We start from the raw sequence: 19,103 nt of genomic DNA, 5'->3' as shown, positions 1-19,103 counted from the left end.
TATAAAAGCTCGTTGCTCGTAGTGTTAGTGAAGCCTTTTGGTCTAATGTTTCTCTGTAAATCCGCTTGCCTTTCTTGCATTTCATGTTGTCTTTTACTAGCGTTACTAGCTTTGTTTACATTCACCATGGTTACCGCTAGCTCAAAATGGTTCCAAAATCATACAGTGCTGCATGCAAGGAACTTCAGACGCCGGGCGATGATTTGCTCGTGAACACAATCAGACCATATTATTTCTTCATCAGTAAGCGTAGTTTCACTACTACTGTATGTGTAGTGTACATTATAACCACAGTATAAACTTACTTCTGGACTTGAACAGATGCATTGCATTTTATGCACATGGAGTCAAAGAATTTATGAAAATCCTAGACTGGCAAGAACTGTGGATGATGTTAAAACTGACCTTAGCAATTGAGTCCAATAGGGCCATGTAGATTTGTTGTTGTTGATGTTATCGTGTCGCAGTTGTTTATTCCTCCCGTGACTTTTTAATATTCATCTTTGTTTATTCCACTCCAAGAAATCAACTGAGAAACATATATTCATGTCTTGTGATGATGTACAGTGTGTTAGCCAGCTCATAAAATCAAATCTGAGGCGTATTATGTGACTTTGGTGAAAGGAGGACTGAAGCCTGTACTGGTTGCCAGTCAGTCATCGCAAGTCGTGCATTGGGACTTGATCTCATGCCAGCTACACAAACTCAGCTATGTAAATCAATGCACTACTAATGGGCCACAGCTGGAGTTCAAGTTTTAAAAATATACATGCTGCACATTGGCATAATGTCCTTTTTTTATCTTGGATGATTTGTGATCATTGTCCATTAGCGTTGCTAGGTTGATTCATTAATTATCCAAGGTTGTCTCCACTTGTTATCAAAACAAAACACGGGTGGTTTGTGTGTTGTCCCTCACTCGTTTATCTCCAATGCAAAGCAACCGAGGGCAGGGCTGGTCCGACGCAGAAGTGCAAGGCTGAGGACAAATGGACAAATACCTGTTGCAATACATTTAGTTATGAAACAAGTTTTCATTGGTTGTTTAGCTAACAGAACACGCAGGAGAACGCTGCAAAATTTCCTCTTAGAAAACAGATGACGTTTAGTAATGTGCGTCACTCTGACCGAACCCAAAATATTACTCTACTGTTTCTGATTGAATGTGAATGGGATCATGAGTGCTGGAAAGCCTGAAAAAGTTTTTTTTTTTTTTTTTTTTTTTTTTTTGCAGATTGACTCAACAGACACATTATAAATCAAAATCATAGTTAAGTCTTGTATAATGGCAATGTTGTATGCCATGTTTCCGTAAATCCTATAATCGTTTAGGCTTCTTGATGGGAGACATGTTTCAGTGGTTGCTGACCTTGGAGCAGCGTGACAGGGAAGTGGTGGACCAACAAGGATGGCCAACAATCCTGAGGTCTCTTTGGTTGTCCCGACTGAACCCATTCAGTTCCCGTTGAGTTTAGAATGGTTCCTGCAGCAAACGATTGCCCGTGACACTGTATAAGTCTACATCTATTGACACTCATATCGTTGTACCCGCTTGAAAGTAAAGTGCCTGCGTAGTGTGCGTGGGTTCCTTTTGCCTCAATTTTGCAAGCATAAAAATCATTTGGCAGTTCATAGGGGTTCTTGACTATTTGTCTGCTGGAGAGCACCAAGCCCAAAATGTTTTACAGGGTTTAACACTCTTGTAATTATCTAACATTCAGGTTGCTCCAAAAGTCATAATTAATATTAATAAATATAATTAATAAATAATATTTTAAATCTGATTATCTGAGTAAGGATATATTTATCTCAACTGGGAAAAAAATTGATCAATATTTTATGATTAATTTCACAAAGCTTCACAACTGTTCGGTGTATGCTGATTCGGCACAACAGTTTCCTTTTTGTCTTCTCCGAAATTGTTCTGCCAAATCTCCTTTGGTGTTGCTGTATTTCTTTTGGATCTCGTCCAAAATACAGTTTTTTTAAAATTAATTGACATGATTTAAAGTTTGATTTAGTACTGGTATTTTTAGAAAAATATCCATGGTAGCAGTTAATGCGGCACCAAGGGGCTCAAAATGGGGGGTCTAACACAGGTCGCCCTCCCAGCTAGAAGCGCCACTGCACATGTAGTCAAATTTAAATCATTTGATCAAGAATTTACTGTGTTATTTAAGTCGGACATTTTATTGTTAAACACTTAAGTGCGTTGCAACCTAGGATTCGGGTGATAACGGCATACACTTCTTGATCATTAGCATCGCTTTCCATTATGGTAATGTCCACGGTTTAACAGTATATCACAAGTGAACCTGTTTTCACAAGAATTAAGTTCAGCACTTGAAAAGCTTGTCAAGTATTGCCTTTAAATTGTGGAAAACACTTTTGTTTTTCTCGCAACTTGCAAAATAGATCCTTTTCAGTGTGTAGCTGCACACACACACACACACCACCTCGATTCTAATTCTTGTATGTCCCTCATTGTTGTATATTTAGTCTCGGCAGAGGAATTTCAAAAGTAGGTGGGGGTAGTTAAACACAGAGTGGTTGTATTCATCTCAAACGGATGCATTCATCCACTCTTGTTTATTTTATGCCTGCCATTTTAGATGATATCTTTATGAGATAAACATCAATAAAATAAATATTGAGGTCATGGATGTAAAACACTGCACGGGTGCTAGATGTGAATGAAATGGAGCCCGGTCGCAGTCATGTTGTTCTTCCTTAAAATGCAAACTAGTTGACAATTTGATCTACATAGTTCCAAGAGAGCAATTAATCAAATGATTCTGATAGATTAAAAACCCCATCCTTAATAATTACAATCACCCCAGTCTGATAGATGCCATGCCACAGTTATTGGTGAGTAAATTATCCAGTTAAACAAATGAACATTTCACCTCAAATAGATAGATTGATTGGACCAGAATCCACATGACAGGTTACAAACTGGGATAAAGTAGATATACTCCTCAATCAATAGGTGAGAGAATGACCAGTTTGTGCACCGCCACCTGGCACTTTGGACTTTTTGAAGGGGGCGCTTGGACACCTACAATACAGTACTGCAAATGTGTTTGCAGCCTGTGTCCTTGTTTACAACAGACAAGGGAAAAAAGACCATTCTGAATAGTTTGGTTTAGATTCTTCTGGAGTGGTGGTCTGCTTGCCAGAAGTTGTAGAAACAAAGGAAAAGAGAACTGTGGCCATGTTAGTAATGCCCGCAAAACCTCAAAAATAGCACGGGAGAACAAAAGTGCGCTCCTTAAAATTGCGGGCCGCTCAGTGAAACGCAAAGCTCGGCTTCTCCTCAATGGAAATACATGCAAGTGCTTTTCTATGCCGTCTCTCTCTCTCCTTTGGGAGCAGTTTTGAAAAGCAATTAGCATTTCATCCAGGTCCAAGCTTTTACATGCAATGAGGTAATACCCGTTCCAAATTGGCCTTTTGGTCTGCAAGGCTGTGGAGAGCACAACCTTGTTTAATCCCCTCAAAATGTCTTTCTGTCTGCCTCGATCACTGTGTGTCATACAAGCTAATCAGCCCACCAATGCTCCTAAAACGCTTGAAATTGCTCACTCCTACTGCTCCCTTCTCAATTGAGACTACTTTTCTTTTCATACGTCCCTTCCAACCCATTGCTTTTAAAGTAGAGGAAAACATTCTTGCTTTTATTTTGAGGTATGTGGGATGCACTTGGTGGAACTTTAGAGCGTTTGAACGCAGCTGCGTGGACAATACCTCGGGAAAACTCTCAGCGCGCTCTGTTTTCTTTTTCACAGTAAAATGCACATTTGATTGACAGACCCTTGCCCTTGAAGGAGAGAAAGGGCGGTGTGAATTATCTTCTGACAATAGCCCAAGGGCTGACCTCATGCATTTTTGTTCTTCAGGAGGGGATTCATTCAGATTCCCCTGCGTGGAATGCCATGATTTAACTGCAATTCATCACCTTGCCTTTCTTATTTCCACAACTGTCCCACCTCCTAATGGCTAATGGGAGGCTTTCTGTTTTTGCCCCTAAAAATAAAACACAACTCTGTTTTGGGGTAGAGCTCTCTAAAATAAGCCTGGTGTGTAATCCAAACCTTTGGCAGATTTAACAATGTATTTTAGCTGCACTCATTTATTATGTCTCTTAATTTCTTCCTTGCACGGCGAGAACATTGACTGATCTAAAAATACCAGAAGGAAAAACTACATGCAAAGTGCAATTATGGAGTTGTAAGTTGACCCGTTAGGTTCTGGGTTGCCATGCTGCCTGTGGACAGTTTCTGAGGTAAATCTTGACAAACGCTGGCCCGGTAGCATCGCTAAGCGCAGTTCAAACATAAAACAAGTCAATAAACAACGGAGAGAAGGCGTGATCGTGTTTTGGAAACATCAACACAACTTGAGCTACATAAATACACACTGTACTCTAATAATATACTGCATTAACATTTCTTGGTTTCACGTTTAAGGACAGACTTTTGGCAAAAGATATTTGACAACTGCCTGGTTTTGTTTCAACTCAAATAACAACCCAGTAATTTGACCACAGGGAATATCCATTTTTCAATATTTATCTAGTTTAATGTTTTATGTTGTATTTTTTACTATAAAACAGGAGAAACCCCAACAGTGAACTTCCAAAGTTGAACACAGTTTCTTTTGTGATGCTGGCTGACGTACTTCCAAGTTGTTGTAATTTAAAAACATGTTTTCACATTGAAATGCACGTAGATTGAATATTCATCCATACCCAAACTGTCGCCATCATAAAACCTTTTTGTATTAAAGATTCTGTAAAGTGTAAATATGTTATACATGTTTGAAGATAATTGGAGAGAATGTCAAAAGATCGAGAACTATAATGCCTTGTGAAAGTATTCGGCCCCCTTGAACTTTTCAACCATTCGCCACATTTTGAGACTTCAAACATCTGTCAAGAATCAACAACAAGTGAGACACAATCGTGAAGTGGAACGAAATTTATTGGCTATTTATAACTTTCTAACAAATAAAAACCTGAAAAGTGGGGCGTGCGATATTATTCAGCCCCCTTGCATTAATATTTTGTAGCGCCACCTTTCGCTGCAATTACAGCTTGGGGTATGTCTCAGTTTTGCACATCAAGAGACTGAAATTCTTTTCCATTCTTCCTTGCAAAACAGCTCGAGCTCAGTGTGGTTGAATGGAGAGCGTTTGTGATCAGCAGTCTTCAGCTCTGCACACATATTCTCGATTGGTTTCAGGTCTGGACTTTGACTTGGCCAGTCTAACAGCTGGATATGTTTATTTGTGAACCATTCCGTTGTAGATTTGGCTTTATGTTTTGGATCATTGTCCTGTCTCAGGTCTTTTGCAGACTCCAACAGGTTTTCTTCTAGAATGGTCCTGTATTTGGCTCCATTCATCTTCCCATCAATTTTAACCGTCTTCCCTGTCCCTACTGAAGAAAAGCAGGCCCAAGCCATGAGGCTGCCACCACCATGTTTGACAGTGGGGTTGGTGTGTTCAGGGTGATGAGCTGTGTTGCATTTATACCAAACATATCGTTTTGCATTGTGGCCAAAAAGTTTGATTTTGGTTTCATCTGACCAGAGCACCTTCATCCAGAGTGATCATGGGCCTCTCGGCTGCATCTCTGATCAGTCTTCTCCTTGTTCGAGGTGAAAGTTTAGAGGGTCTTGGTAGATCTGCAGTGGTCTGATACTCCTTCCATTTCAATATGATTGCTTGCACAGTGCTCCTTGAGATTTTTAAAGCTTGGGAAATCTTTTTGTTTCCAAATTCGGCTTTAAACCTCTCCACAACAGTATCTCGGACCTGCCTGGTGTGTTCCTTGGTCTTCATGATGCTCTCTGTGCTTTAAATAGAACCCTGAGACGATCACAGAGCAGGTGCACTTATACGGAAACTTGATTAAACACAGGTCGATTCTATTTATCATCATTAGTCAACATTGGATCATTCAGAGATCCTCACTGAACTTCTGGAGAGAGTTTGCGGCACTGAAAGTAAAGGGGCCGAATAATATTGCACGCCCCACTTTTCAGGTTTTTATCTGTTGCAAAAGTATAAAATATCCAATAAATTCATTCCACTTCACGATTGTACCCCACTTCTTGTTGATTCTTGAACATTTTTTTTATATCTTTATGTTTGAAGCCTGAAATGCAGGGAAACGTTGAAAAGTTCAAGGGGGCCGAATACTTTCACACGGCACTGTATGTAGTAGTAAATTGTGGAGTACAGCAATAAACTTCTTTTTCACTTTTGCTGTTTTGGGGTAGGGCATGGCTAAAACATTGCCTTGTGACGCACTTTGGAGTCCTGCATGAGTCACCCCTCCCCTCTCTATTTAAGAACTTGAGAGCCTTTGGCGCATCAGTGGAGATCATCATTTTTTCCTTTTTCCTTATGCTTTTGATGTTACCATCATAAAAAAGCCATATTAAAGTCTGTAAATCAATCAATACTCAGATCCAATATTAGTTGAACTTTTTAGACCTTTTTCTTTTTTTTTTTACCAGAAAATTATAGTTTAAGTTTTAGGGTGCTCGACTTTGATGGGTCCACTGTACTCTATCCACACTGATACATGGATCCATCTGTATGTTGGTGTTTAGTGGTCTAGTGTAACCAGAAACTGTTCTGCAAGGGCGTCTCAGGACCAGGGCAACCTCATGGCATAAAAGCCACACGGGAAAGCCCTTGATTAAACTCTACTGACTGATCTCCAACACACCCTCTTCCAAAAGGGAAGTACATGTATCGCATTCCACTTCTAAACGTTCCAAAACTGGGAACTCGGTGAAGTAATTACGGGAGAGGCAAAATCCACAATGTAATTATAGTCACAACAAATTCTGCTCTCAATGAGGAGTTCAACATATCTTGAATGATTTGAAGAAAAGCGATGCCTCTTGCTGTCAAGCATTCACCAGGCATCCATTATGTGGAGAATCCTGCGGTGTCACACTTAACTGCAGTCATCCTTGAAGTCCAACGCTCCCATTGAATAATTGATGCGGGAGATTACGACACGCCGGCCGCTGTCAGGCGAAACCCAAGAGGCGTCATCGTCGTGTGTCCACGAGCTGCCTGGCAACCAGACACCCACGACCGGGATATCTAATAGATCAGTGAACGAGTCCGTGTGTGCAAGGGGATTCAAAAGCGGCCGTTTGTGTGAACCAAGCTCAAGACTCTGCTAGGGTGAAAGGTGACAGGGTCAAGTCACCGCGGGCTGTTCTATCGGCATGCCTCCTCATTGTGCTTATCAGTGATGAGAAGGGCTTTCAAGAACATTTATGTCCATCCGTTTTCTATACGACAACAGCCTACCCCAGCTGGCCCCGGACACTCATATTCAGACCTTCAGGCCATTTAGAGTCTTCATTTGACATTACAGGAAAAACCCAACGAGATAGCATTGCTATTAGACACAATACAGAACACATTAGTACACAGTAAGATCTGCAGAGTAAGCTACATCTGGAAATGGATAAAACTGGGCTTTTTTAGCTGTTTGTTTTCATGACGACAGTATTTGGGAGCCTGTAACACAAACATTTGAAACGCGATTCTGAAAGTTTTTAAGCACAACAACCGTTTTTAAATGTATGTTGGGAAACGCTGAGTATATGGGCATTCGTCACAACCGTACGACAACACTGGTCAACTATGTGTTAAGGTAGTGAGTTTGATTATGCTTTTCCAATGAAGTGAGAAATAGACTGCAAAAAAGGTAGGCCTTTAAAATGAATTATCTCATTTTTGCATTCAGGTCCCACTCAGTGATGATGTGAGTATGGCAGAAGATGTCTTTATCGTTATTTATTCTTTATATTATTTTGTCTAGGTAAAGTAATTGAGAGCAGAATCTCATTTGCAAAAAGCAAAGCAAAGAAAAACAGCTTATAAACATAAAAAAAGAATGAAATAGTGGGGATAAGTGGCTTGCAAAATCAAAACTACAATTAAAACAGCGTACAGTGCAAGAAATATCATTTAAAAGTGGGAAAAGCTTTAAAAAGCACATTCCGACTTGGCTGCAGACAGGACAGGAAAACAAAAAAATCAAAGTGAATACAAAAGAATCACGTTGAACAAACAAAATGTGATATTCAGTAGTTGTATTTTTACATAATACATTGTTACATCATACCGCAGCAAATGATGAAAAAGTTTTTCGCAGGTACAGCGATCATTTACTGTACTGTATGTCTCACTACATTTTTTAACAATGATGTTGTCGTGGGTGGCACGGTGGATCAGCTGGAAAGCGTTGGCCTCACAGTTCTGAGGACCCAGGTTCAATTCCGGGCCCGCATGTGTGGAGTTTGCATGTTCTCCTCGTGCCTGCGTGGGTTTTCTCCAGACACTCCGGTTTCCTCCAAAACCATGTAACATTAATTGGACACTCTAAATTGACCGTAGGCATGATTGTGAGTGGAGCTCTTTGTCTCGATGTGCCCTGCGATTGGCTGGAACCAGTTCAGTCTGTGGCCCACCTCCTGCCCATTGACAGCTGGGATAGGCTCTGGCACTTCCGCAACCCTTGTGAGGATAAGCGGCTAAGAAAATATATGGATGGATGGATGGATATTGTCATGCAACATTGAAGCTTCACCACACAAACATACATCCCTCCCTGACAAACAAGCGCTTGCATGTAGACAAATTTCTTAGTGAGGTTTTGTGTTGATACGATATCTACTTGTTCATTATGTATGTGAAGAAGTATACAGTGAAGTTTAGTTAGCATTTGATCAGTTTGAATTAAAAGGACATTAAATGGGTAGGACTTTCTTGCATTATGGATGGACAGTTGAATCTGGACCTTAGAAAAGCCAGTAGTTAATTTGTTGACGCTTATATGAGAGTGTGTGTGTGTTCCTTGAAATAATATATGACACGTTTAAAGATAATAATGAGCAAGCTGAGTGAGGTCTCAGCATCAGTTCGTTCTGAAGGTTCACCATGGGAGCTTTCTTTAGTTGTGGCATTATCTTTGGCTCGCCAAGGTGCTTGGGCCAACAATCCATTTCATTTGCTTTAGTGACAGACAATGTGTTCAAAGCTCAGCTGGTGCCCCGGCCAAACACCAGCTGAGCATCTCTACTAAAATGTTGATTTTTTTTTTTTGGGAGACATGTTCTGTCTGGGGCAGAATGGCTGGCTAAACCCATGGCTTCACACGCAAGTGTGTGCGCAGATGTCACAGCTCTGTTCGCAGCAGCTGTATAAGTCAGAGGTCTGCGCCAAGCACGGCATGCTTGACGGACAGATCCTTGGTCTGCCCGTGGCCCCTGGGGTCACACTTGGCACATCACAAAACACCAGAACAAAAATACCCCGCTAATTGTAAATCAGATCAGTGCCATTCACGCAGCATCTGTTTTCCATTAGGCACCTTAGGCAAAAGAGTGCAGTATTCTTGGTAAGTATTATAGGAGTTCATAAGAACCACTACTGTTTGATCTGAGATGATCTATAATATTATTATACCTGTGTAGAGTGGTGGCTTCTCAGAAGAGTTGTGATTAAAAAGCACAGTAGGTACTGAAACTTTTTTATCTACTAAATTTAATGCTAAATTCTTAAGTTACAAATTGCCTTTGAATGCGGCACAAATATTAAAATATATTTACATGGCAGACAACAGAGACCCACAGTGTTAGTAAAATGTATTTTTCAAGGACAGTAAATGTCTTTATTTCAAGACTATAATTCACAACATGAAATCATTTGTTGCTTTACAACAAAAAATGGAACAGATAAGATGGAAAGACTTTTCCAGCCTATGCATGTCATATACCTATCGGGGTAAAAATGGACAAAAAAGTAAACTGAGGTGAAAAGTGAAATTTAATTGCCGGTAAATTACATGAACACTAATCAATGGATTTGGATGTGCCCCAGCGTCTGCTTGCACACTAGCCCACTCACCTGTTCCTTCTCGTTCCCTTTTTAGCCTAAACCTTTGCCGCCCACCAGCTTTAAATCCTTTTTTAATGTGTTAAACAGTCATCCTTCCACTATGGTATATTTGTGCAATGCGCACATTTTATACAAATTAAACAAACATCCACAGTCACTGCAAATAAATAAAAATACTAGTGCTAGCTAATTAAAGTTGATTGGGTAAATTACTAAAATATTTTAAGCTACTAACACACTAACTTCTATTTAAGTATTTCTACCATTCTGAGAATAGCTCAAGCAGTGTAACTGTAATGGAACATTCTGGAAAAACCTTTCAAAGTCCAACTTTCCTAGAGGTCTCTGCTATTAAAAATGGAACAAACAGCATGACATCTTCTGCATCTTAACAGCCCTTGATTTTTTTCCCTAACCTTTCAATAAATAGCATATTCTCAAAGAGAATGGTTACAGCTATAGACTTGGCAAGACTGCGTAATGCAGATTATGAATGAAATGAGGGCAAGGAGGGTGGTAAAGAAGTTGAGGACAGTAGCCAGAGTCCTTCATTGGCATCACCCCATTTGTCATGCTGGGTTGTTTGTTGTGTTACCCATGACAACTGTCTCAGTGGCTCCATCCATCTTCAGGATTATTCTTTGTGAGAGGGCTGAACATGAGTAGACCAGCGCAGACGTGAAGATGATTGTAGGAAGCAGGAGAGCAGAAAAGATAATTAGAGGGGAAGAAAGGAGAATGTTGGCCAGGCAGAAATGCCAAGAAACCTTGTGCCGGATAAGTGAAACTACTGATTTGGTCTTATTTACTCTGGCGTGACATCGTGAATTTGTGTGGTCATGAAAAATGGCGTCAACAACAAGTGTTTTAACAGTCATGACAGCATGAGGACAACAGCTGTGCAAATTATGGAATACCAGCCACGACCATCTGGCCAGCCTTTCTGAACATATGGCTGCTTTATTCTACACAACCTATTTCCATTGTACAGGATTAGCTTGAACACATCCAGGGGAAACAAAGTATTTAAGATCTAAGTCAGCTATGATTGTGATGTCTCTTTATCTGTTGGAAATTATGTCATTTTGGATGAGGAGAGGGGACCCTCCTGATTCTTAGTACGCCCCTCAAAATCCCAATTTCAATATATCACAATAATTTAAGGGTTAGCCTAAAAGCATCATTGCCAAAGTTGTTTTTAATTTACATTCACAATCCCGATCCCAGTAAAAATTACTTGCTTAAGTAAGTAAGGTTTTTTTTCTTTGTCGAGAGTCCCATCTGCCCAGGTCGTTTTAATCGGCAGAAGTTGAACTGAGGCAATCGGAATTTCCTTGTTTTTTTTTTTTTTTTAAATTTGCTTTACAAGTATGTTAAAAGAATCACTTGTGCAATTATGCCATTAGGCTAATGACATGCAGATTCTGGGTTTCCCATTGTCAGAAGGAAGCTGTAATGTACTGCTTTTTGGTCCTGTGGAGCACCAGCCAGAGTGTTGTTACCTTAAAGATTTTAGCTGGGTAGAAAAACATTGTTTGCGCATGCAACGAATGAAATGAGAGGCACTGTTCTTAAGATAAAGCTAGTCCTCTTAGAATAAATAACCACATACCAAGAAAAAAAGGGTACAAAATACATATTGTCATATTCTTCCTTAGTAAGTTCAATGAGTTTTTAAAATATGCCATCAGCCCACCTAACTGTGCCTAGACAAACTGTAGTACTTGGTTAAAACCAGACATGGCACATTTGCCTCCAATGAACCCAAAACCCAACGATTCTAACCTCATTCTTCATTTGCATCTTCATACAGGATTGACCATTTTCCTCCATTTGGCCGGGTTGGTTTTGGCTTTGTCCACCCCTGGCGCAACATCCGAGTCTGCCACTCTGCGCTTCTTGGGGCCGACAGACTTTGTCGTCAACGAGAGCAGCACGGCTGTGGTCCGGCTGGTCGTGGAGAGAGTGGGCGACCCCATCAATGTCACGGCTTTGGTTCTGGTAGGACTTTTGTTCTAAGCTTACCCTAGTGTAGTTAAACTGAACTGAATGACCTGTCCAACTTCAAATCCTGTAACTGCTCAGCCTGTAATATCTTCCATTGCCTTTAATTATTGCAAAAAGTGACGACAACATCAAAGACGGTGTGTGCCAGCAGCCACTGTTGGGAAAACTCAGTTGGGGTTTGGCTTTACGGGCTCCACGTGAGCGTTTGTGTCAGATGCTCACAGTTGGTGTCTAACAAGACGAGCTGACCATGCAGTGGAATGTGGGGAAGAAGTTAGGGTTATAATGTCTTTAACACAATTTCTCTTGAATTAACTATTATACTGTGCAGCCTGCAAAAACTGCTGGAGGTTTGATGTCAGGAACGGGCGAAATGGAGGAATCCACTACAGATCATGCAATATGTACAGCACATTTTTCTTGGTTTGTTCATTTCAGCTGGATGGAGCCGACACAGGCGATTTTGAGGCTGTCAATGCTGCCGTCTTTCTGCTGTCCATTGAATCCAGTAAGACCATATTCATTGCAGTGAAAGACGACGATTTCCCTGAAGCGGACGAGACGTTCACTTTTAACCTCACGCTTCAGGTAAAGGGCTCATCACTGGGGTCTTGCAGTATGAGCTCATCATTCTTGTGTATGTCAAATGATTTTTTTTGCTACCAATGTTACCGCTGTTGCTCTACAAACATACATTCCACAAAGTCTCACGCTTGAGATTCAGAATCTCAAACACTCGCCATTGAGGAATGGGATGTGGAGGCGTCAACCACAGTAAGCCCTCTTTTTAGGCTCTTTGAAGTGTGTCCTCCATAAGACTTCACTGGGATCAGAAGGGGTGGGGGAAAACGTACATGAGCAGAACGCCTTTGAGGTTTCCCTTTTCAAAGAGAGCACCGTGAAAAGCAAACTGACTGTGACAGCCACAATTTCCCAGCAAGTACATTATGTATTCTACTTTGCCGGTGAAATCCAATTGGAGATCAAAGCTGCATGCACTGAACGGGAGTTTAATTCTTTTCGAGGAACGTATTAGTTCAGTTGTGTGACAAAATTGCATTATGCACAGATGGTGTGGAGCTACTTTGTCAATCATTCGATAGAAAATTACTTTCACGGCTTAAGATGCCTTATACCTAGAAGCTATTGCCATGGTTTCAGGTAGCATTTAGTTGTCAAGTTGGATTGATGAGTTAAGATGAGAAGACTGATCAATCACTGCCTCATCAGTAGCCTAAAAGTGTTAAGATAAAAGAGGATCACGATTCAGTAATGGTTGACGTCAAAACAAGCCTGACGTCCCCGTAAACATTAATTTATCATCTTTATGTGACGCCTGATTATTTCCCTGTGGGGCATGCCTACAAGCAGAGTGAAAGAAAAGATGAGGCCCACTTAGCCCTTCTATTTACGCTACAATGAAGACAAAGCTTTGGCCAAATGGCACCCTATCAGTTTACTAGAGGGCTGTTTAGAGTATAAATGTGCAGGATAACACATCAAGCATCTTGGTCCAAAGAGAGAGTGACATTCCAGATACATTCCATTACTCAGTGATTAAGATTTGATTAATTAACAATCACTTCCACACAAATAAATGAGTCTTCATTATCAATTAATCAACTGATCGGTAATGGTTAACACATCAACCTCACATTTGAAAGGTTCCGAGTTCAATACTTGCCTCACACCGTCTTGCTTGTTCTGCCTGTTTTTGTATGAGTTTCTTTCAAGGCACTTGGTCTCAAACATTAATTTTCGGCGCATTAAAGACGCAAAATTGTTCAACGGTGTAAATGTGAGTTTGAATGGTTGTACGTCCATATGTGCCTGGACTGGCTGGGGACCAGCCCAGGGTGTAGCGCATCAAAGTTACTTAAATAGGCTCCATCAGACTCGTGACTCGAATGACAACAAGAGGAAACGAAGTGGATGGATGGAAACTGTAGTGCTAGAGTAGAAAGGCTAAAAACCTTTGAGTATAATTTTCAGAAAAAAATCACACAGTTTTACTGAACTACGTTAAGGGGAAGTGTGGCGTGCAGTTAATTCTCGAGTCAAGGCTTGCTACAGACTGAGCCTCAGATGTGAAAATCTGTGTGTGTCTCAGTGGACTCCTGGCTTCCTCAGCGGCTTGGCTCTGTTAAACCATTTGTACCCTCAGTGACCACTACAAGACTGCAGCAGTAACAACAAAGCTCTGTTAAAACTGGGAAAAGCCCTTCGTGAAAAGAGTCTTGAAGGCAGTGCACCCTAAGTACGCTGTTGTGTGTCATGCATCGCTCAACCACACACTTCGCCCAGACATCGTGGTTGTGGGGGGGAAAAAAACACCTGCAGATGGGAATGAAAACATTGGTTATCTCAAAGGTGCAAAATACTGTTAAGTGTCTTCTTTTTATCTGGGAATTCCATTCAGAAAAACTACAAAGGTTTTTCATTTACTAAGAGCCACACAGGAGACTTTGAGATTGTCAGGTCTTAGAGGTCTTAGTGCCGAACCATGGCCCTCGAGAGTGACGAGGCATCCCACCGAGTGACAAATCAAGTGAGCTGAGACCAGTACTTCCTGTCTTTGTGCCCTCTCACCATGGTGTCTCAGTAGTGGTGGAACAATAACAAAGTCAAGGGAATAAGGGTGTGGGCATCAGGGCTGATGGAGGAGGTGTGGTGACCTAGTTTAACTATTATGAATTGCTTTCACTCTCCAGAGCTCCTCCAACGGCGTGACTCTGGGAACACCCAACAAAGCCACCATAACAATCCTGTCCAATGATAACGCCTTTGGAATCGTCGCCTTTAACGCAGTAAGAAAATCCAACATCGTCAATTAATGTGATCTGTGTGTTCCTTGCAATGAAGTGAGGATGAACTAGGAAATGTGCCAGGTAACTCATTTTATAAAGAGCTATTCCCTTTACTTGCGCTCATAATTATCATACTGATTTGAACCCATTTGAACAAGCTCATGTACAAATAGAGACGTGAGATTTAATCATGCTTGTCGTGTCTGTCTCTCCCATCACAGACCGAGGTCATAGTTGACGAACCAAGAGGAGGAAACGAGTTCGTGCCTCTCACTCTAATCAGGGAAAAGGGGACATATGGAACGGTGACTGTGAATTTTGAGGTGAGAGAATATTGCAGATTGTCATCCCATGTTATGTTTTCAAAAAGAATTTATGTAATCTAAACTTTGTTAATATTTTGCTTCAGGTCTCTGGGGGGCCCAATCCTGCCTTTGAGGACCTCGCTCCAGACAGTGGCAATATCACAATTCCTGTTGGACATTCTGTCATTCACTTCAGCATCCTCATCCGTGATGATCAGGTACCAAGCAAAAGGAAACAATTAATTTCTGTATTTATAACTACATATTACCTCATTGGTGGAATGGTTGCAAAAGTCCTTAATGGACAATTTTTCTTCCTTCCTGTGGACCAGATTCCAGAAAATGATGAAGTGTTTTCAGTCAGGCTCACGGGCATCGGAGGTGGAGCTCTCCTCAGGCCTAACGGCAGCAGCATTCAGCTGAGGATCCGACGTAATGACAGCCCACTGAGGTTCTCACACTCGATCATAGCAGTTCCAGAGTCTGCTGGGGTCATCGCCCTGAATGTGACACGTGGTCGGCTGAGTGAGGATGGGCCTCTTGTCGGTTCTGTTGACACTGAGGTACTTTTGGTCCCTCTGGTTTCCGTATTAACAACAATAAGCACGTTTTCAACACTTGCACTCTTTAGGTGTATTTTCATCAAATTAATTTGTTTGTTAGTTGAATGACCCATCTGTTTGGCTACACACACTGGCAAATTGCTGACAAAAATATCGAACTGAACAAAATGGCTAATGCACTACTTGGGGTTGTTTCTTGGCTGCATAATGGTGATGTAACTGTAGCTAGACAAAAGTGAACACAGTTGTAGCATCCGTGTGGTTATTCTTAAAACCCTATTCGCTCCATGTGCTTATTTTAGATGTTTCTCTCACTAGTCCGGAAACCAAACTACTTTATGTGTACAGTCTTGCAACCAATAAGAGAGGAGATTGTTCTTCCATGGGTTGTTTGTGACAAAAACAAGCCCAAAAAAATACATTGATCCAACAATGCAATTTTGTAGCTTTTGAGTCAGTCACAAGAAGGAGTCATCCCATCTCACCTGTGACAAAACTTCTTTTGAATCTGGATTTCCTCTCTAACTTTTGTGCATTGTGACAATTAGTGGAATCCTCTATGAAAGCAGTTCTTTGAGTGTGCTCTCCCAAATTTGAAACACAATGTTACGCAGGTTGGACAGATGCATTCAATTTCCACACACTGATGAGTTAAATCAAACAAAACAGCTTTTATGCACGTTCTGGCTTCTGCCAAATTATCAGTGATGGACATTTCTGTGACTATTAGTGTTTATAGTAAGTAATATCTTTGTTTACCTTTTCCTCTAACACTTCCAATTCCATCACTTGAAACTTTTTTTCTGACATTTTGCACTTATGGTGATCTTTCAAATGTTCCATGATGGGGGGAAAAAAAACATCAGAGCTAAGTACAAATACCCTTTTTTATAACCCTAACCCTATGTCCCCACGAGTTTTTCACATCTTCCCAATCACAGTAACTCAGACGTTTGGTATTTTACAGTGTATATTAGAGTAGCAGAGAAAATATTCCCACAACAAGAAACATTTGTCACCAACTGTCTCCAGGTTTCTGTGGACTATATGCTTGTCAGTGGCAAAGGTCCGGTCAGCGCCACAGCTGATGAGGACTTCATCAACCTGCAGCCGGTCAGGACTGTCACCTTCCCTCCATTTGTCTACAAGACAAGCTTATTTTTTAACATCACGGATGATGAAGAGCCAGAAATCGCAGAGTCTTTCCAAGTGGTCCTGCTGGAGGCAAGCCTTAAAGGAGACGTGGTGCTCGTTTCACCCTCGACTGTGCTTGTGACCATCGAGCCGAATGATAAGCCACATGGTGTCCTGTCAATCAGCAGCAGTACATTCATTCAACCAATCAGCATCGACGAGGACCTGACACAGAGGTGGAAAACCTGAATGTCAGATACGAGTAAAAACTAACAGAGTATTGTAACACATTTCTGTTGTTGTGCCTGCAGATTTGAGGGCATCGTTATTGTTAGAAATGGAGGTAGCTATGGAGAAGTGTCTGCCAACTGGTCCATTAGTCGAAACTCAAATGTCCTCACACCAGTATCTGATGACTTGGCACCTGAGGCTGGCGTGGTGACCTTTGCCCCTGGCCAGGTAACCGCTGTGATTCCAATAAATATCCTAACTGACGATCTACCCGAAGAGGCAGAAGCTTTCGTTCTAAGGCTGCTGCCGGATTCTGTGACTGGGGATGCTGAAGTGGACGAACCAATGGAGGTCAGTTAAAAAAAGAGTCGTACGATTGTGATAAAAGATGACGTTTTTTGGAGAGGAATACTCTCCAGATTTAGTGCAGTTGGTTTTCATTGTGTTGTGTGTGGGTGTTTGTTACAAAATATGATCTAGTGAGTGAGAGTGTACTTGATAAATTTTGAAAACTAACCACTTTGCTCTGTGGGGTTCCCATTAATGTAGCTGAGTTGATAAAAAGCAGGAGCAGCTGGCACACTAAATGTGTGATGTTTTCTGTATGTTTTGAAAGCATGCATGGTGAAATGGGGACAGGCTTTTATGGCTTCCATCTTTATCATCCATTATGTCAAATTGGTGGTCCGATCTCAGCCTTCTCGTTTGTGTTGAAGTAATTTGATGAGATTCTAAAGAACTATTTAGTCAAATTGAACACACAACATCACTTCAAGTTGTGAGGGTGCAGCATCTGTTTGCCACCTGTGCACAATGGCTACACCCATTGTGTGCTAAAACCACCACATGATGTAACTAGTGCACATTTTTTTCCATTTTGTCCTTGATTAACAGTATAAAATGATCATAAACGTGAATTTTACCAAACCATAAATCAATTATTGTGTACAGACCAACCAAAGAAACATGCATGTGGGATTCAGGGAGAGAAAAGGCCCTAATTAAAGTCGTCATCACGACTCCAGTTGAGTTAATTAAAGAGGATGCATCACTAAAGTTAGCTCAAACATCTTTTTATTTCTTTTTATAACACTTTGAAGCTTCGAATCCTTCTCTCCTCGTCCTCACCTCACCATACACATTGGGACCAGGGACTGAATTTTAGGCACAGGAAAACATGACACAATGAAATATGTTAATTGCGCCCTGGTGGCCCCCATGTTCAGACGTCATCCTCTTTGAACTAGTGTCTCAAATATGCCATATTAGTTTTTGATGACAAGTAAAGATACACTTATTTATTTTGTACACTCTGATCTTAGATGCTGTTTTACATCCAAGACAGTGACGACGTCTATGGCATATTTCGCTTCAACCCTGAAAAAGAGCAAAGCATCCAAAGTCAACCTGAAGGCCGTTTTCTAAAACTCAACTTCCTGCGGGACGGTGGCATGCTGGGCAAAGTCTCAATGAGTCTCACAGCCCTCTATATTCCAGCAGGACCCATAGATCCAGAACTGGCACGAGACCAGGTTCTAAATGTTAGCAGAACTGTGAATGTTGTCTTCTCTCGTGAACGCACGGCTCTCGTCGTACTGCCTATCAGGAATGATGCTTTTCTGCAGAATGGAGCTCATTTCTTCATTCAGGTAACTTGGAAAAAATGTCCTGAGCTTGTCCTCTTGTGCATGCTTAAATCAGAGCCAATCGGAATTTTGAGTGTTTCTTTTGAGTACGAGAGTGGCACTCACATCTGGGCTGTTGTCATGGAAACATCCCACCCATTCAATCTAACCTTAAATCCGTCCTTTTTTCCTTTGTAAAAACTTCAAAAGAGTTTGTCTGACCAAAAATAATCAGGAAGTAGCAGCGCACATTCCATCATATTTGAATTAATATTACATACTGTGCCTGCCTTCATATCGGTTTCTAGATTTTTATGCAATTTAATTTACTATGAGGCCAGAACCATGGCGTAGTGGTTATTTCTGAGGTTCAGGTTTCCAGTCTCAACGTCTTGTGCGGACTATGCATCTTCTGCTCCCGTTTGTGCTAGTTTTCTCCTTCTATTCCGGCTTCCTTTGGCATTCTAAAATCATGCATGTTAGTTTCGCTAAAGA

At 41.1% G+C, this 19,103-nt stretch overlaps 1 protein-coding gene across 3 annotated transcripts in view; it reads left to right on the top strand.

The window, feature by feature from the left end:
• Nucleotides 1–19,103, top strand: part of adgrv1 (adhesion G protein-coupled receptor V1) — a 104,345-nt gene that overhangs the window by 2,016 nt on the left and 83,226 nt on the right. For all 3 annotated transcript variants that reach the window (XM_061817222.1, XM_061817220.1, XM_061817223.1), the window contains exons 2-10: nt 11,750–11,937; nt 12,382–12,531; nt 14,655–14,750; nt 14,972–15,073; nt 15,160–15,273; nt 15,388–15,618; nt 16,651–16,988; nt 17,064–17,334; nt 18,306–18,632. In XM_061817222.1, the coding sequence (XP_061673206.1) occupies nt 11,750–11,937; nt 12,382–12,531; nt 14,655–14,750; nt 14,972–15,073; nt 15,160–15,273; nt 15,388–15,618; nt 16,651–16,988; nt 17,064–17,334; nt 18,306–18,632 (1,817 nt within the window). The remainder of the gene's footprint in view (nt 1–11,749; nt 11,938–12,381; nt 12,532–14,654; nt 14,751–14,971; nt 15,074–15,159; nt 15,274–15,387; nt 15,619–16,650; nt 16,989–17,063; nt 17,335–18,305; nt 18,633–19,103) is intronic.

The sequence above is a fragment of the Syngnathoides biaculeatus genome, chromosome 4, assembly GCF_019802595.1.
Source record: "Syngnathoides biaculeatus isolate LvHL_M chromosome 4, ASM1980259v1, whole genome shotgun sequence".
In the NCBI taxonomy this organism is placed as follows: domain Eukaryota; kingdom Metazoa; phylum Chordata; class Actinopteri; order Syngnathiformes; family Syngnathidae; genus Syngnathoides; species Syngnathoides biaculeatus.
The sequence above is the reverse complement of the archived record's forward strand: the minus strand, read 5'-3'. Positions and strand labels throughout refer to the sequence as shown.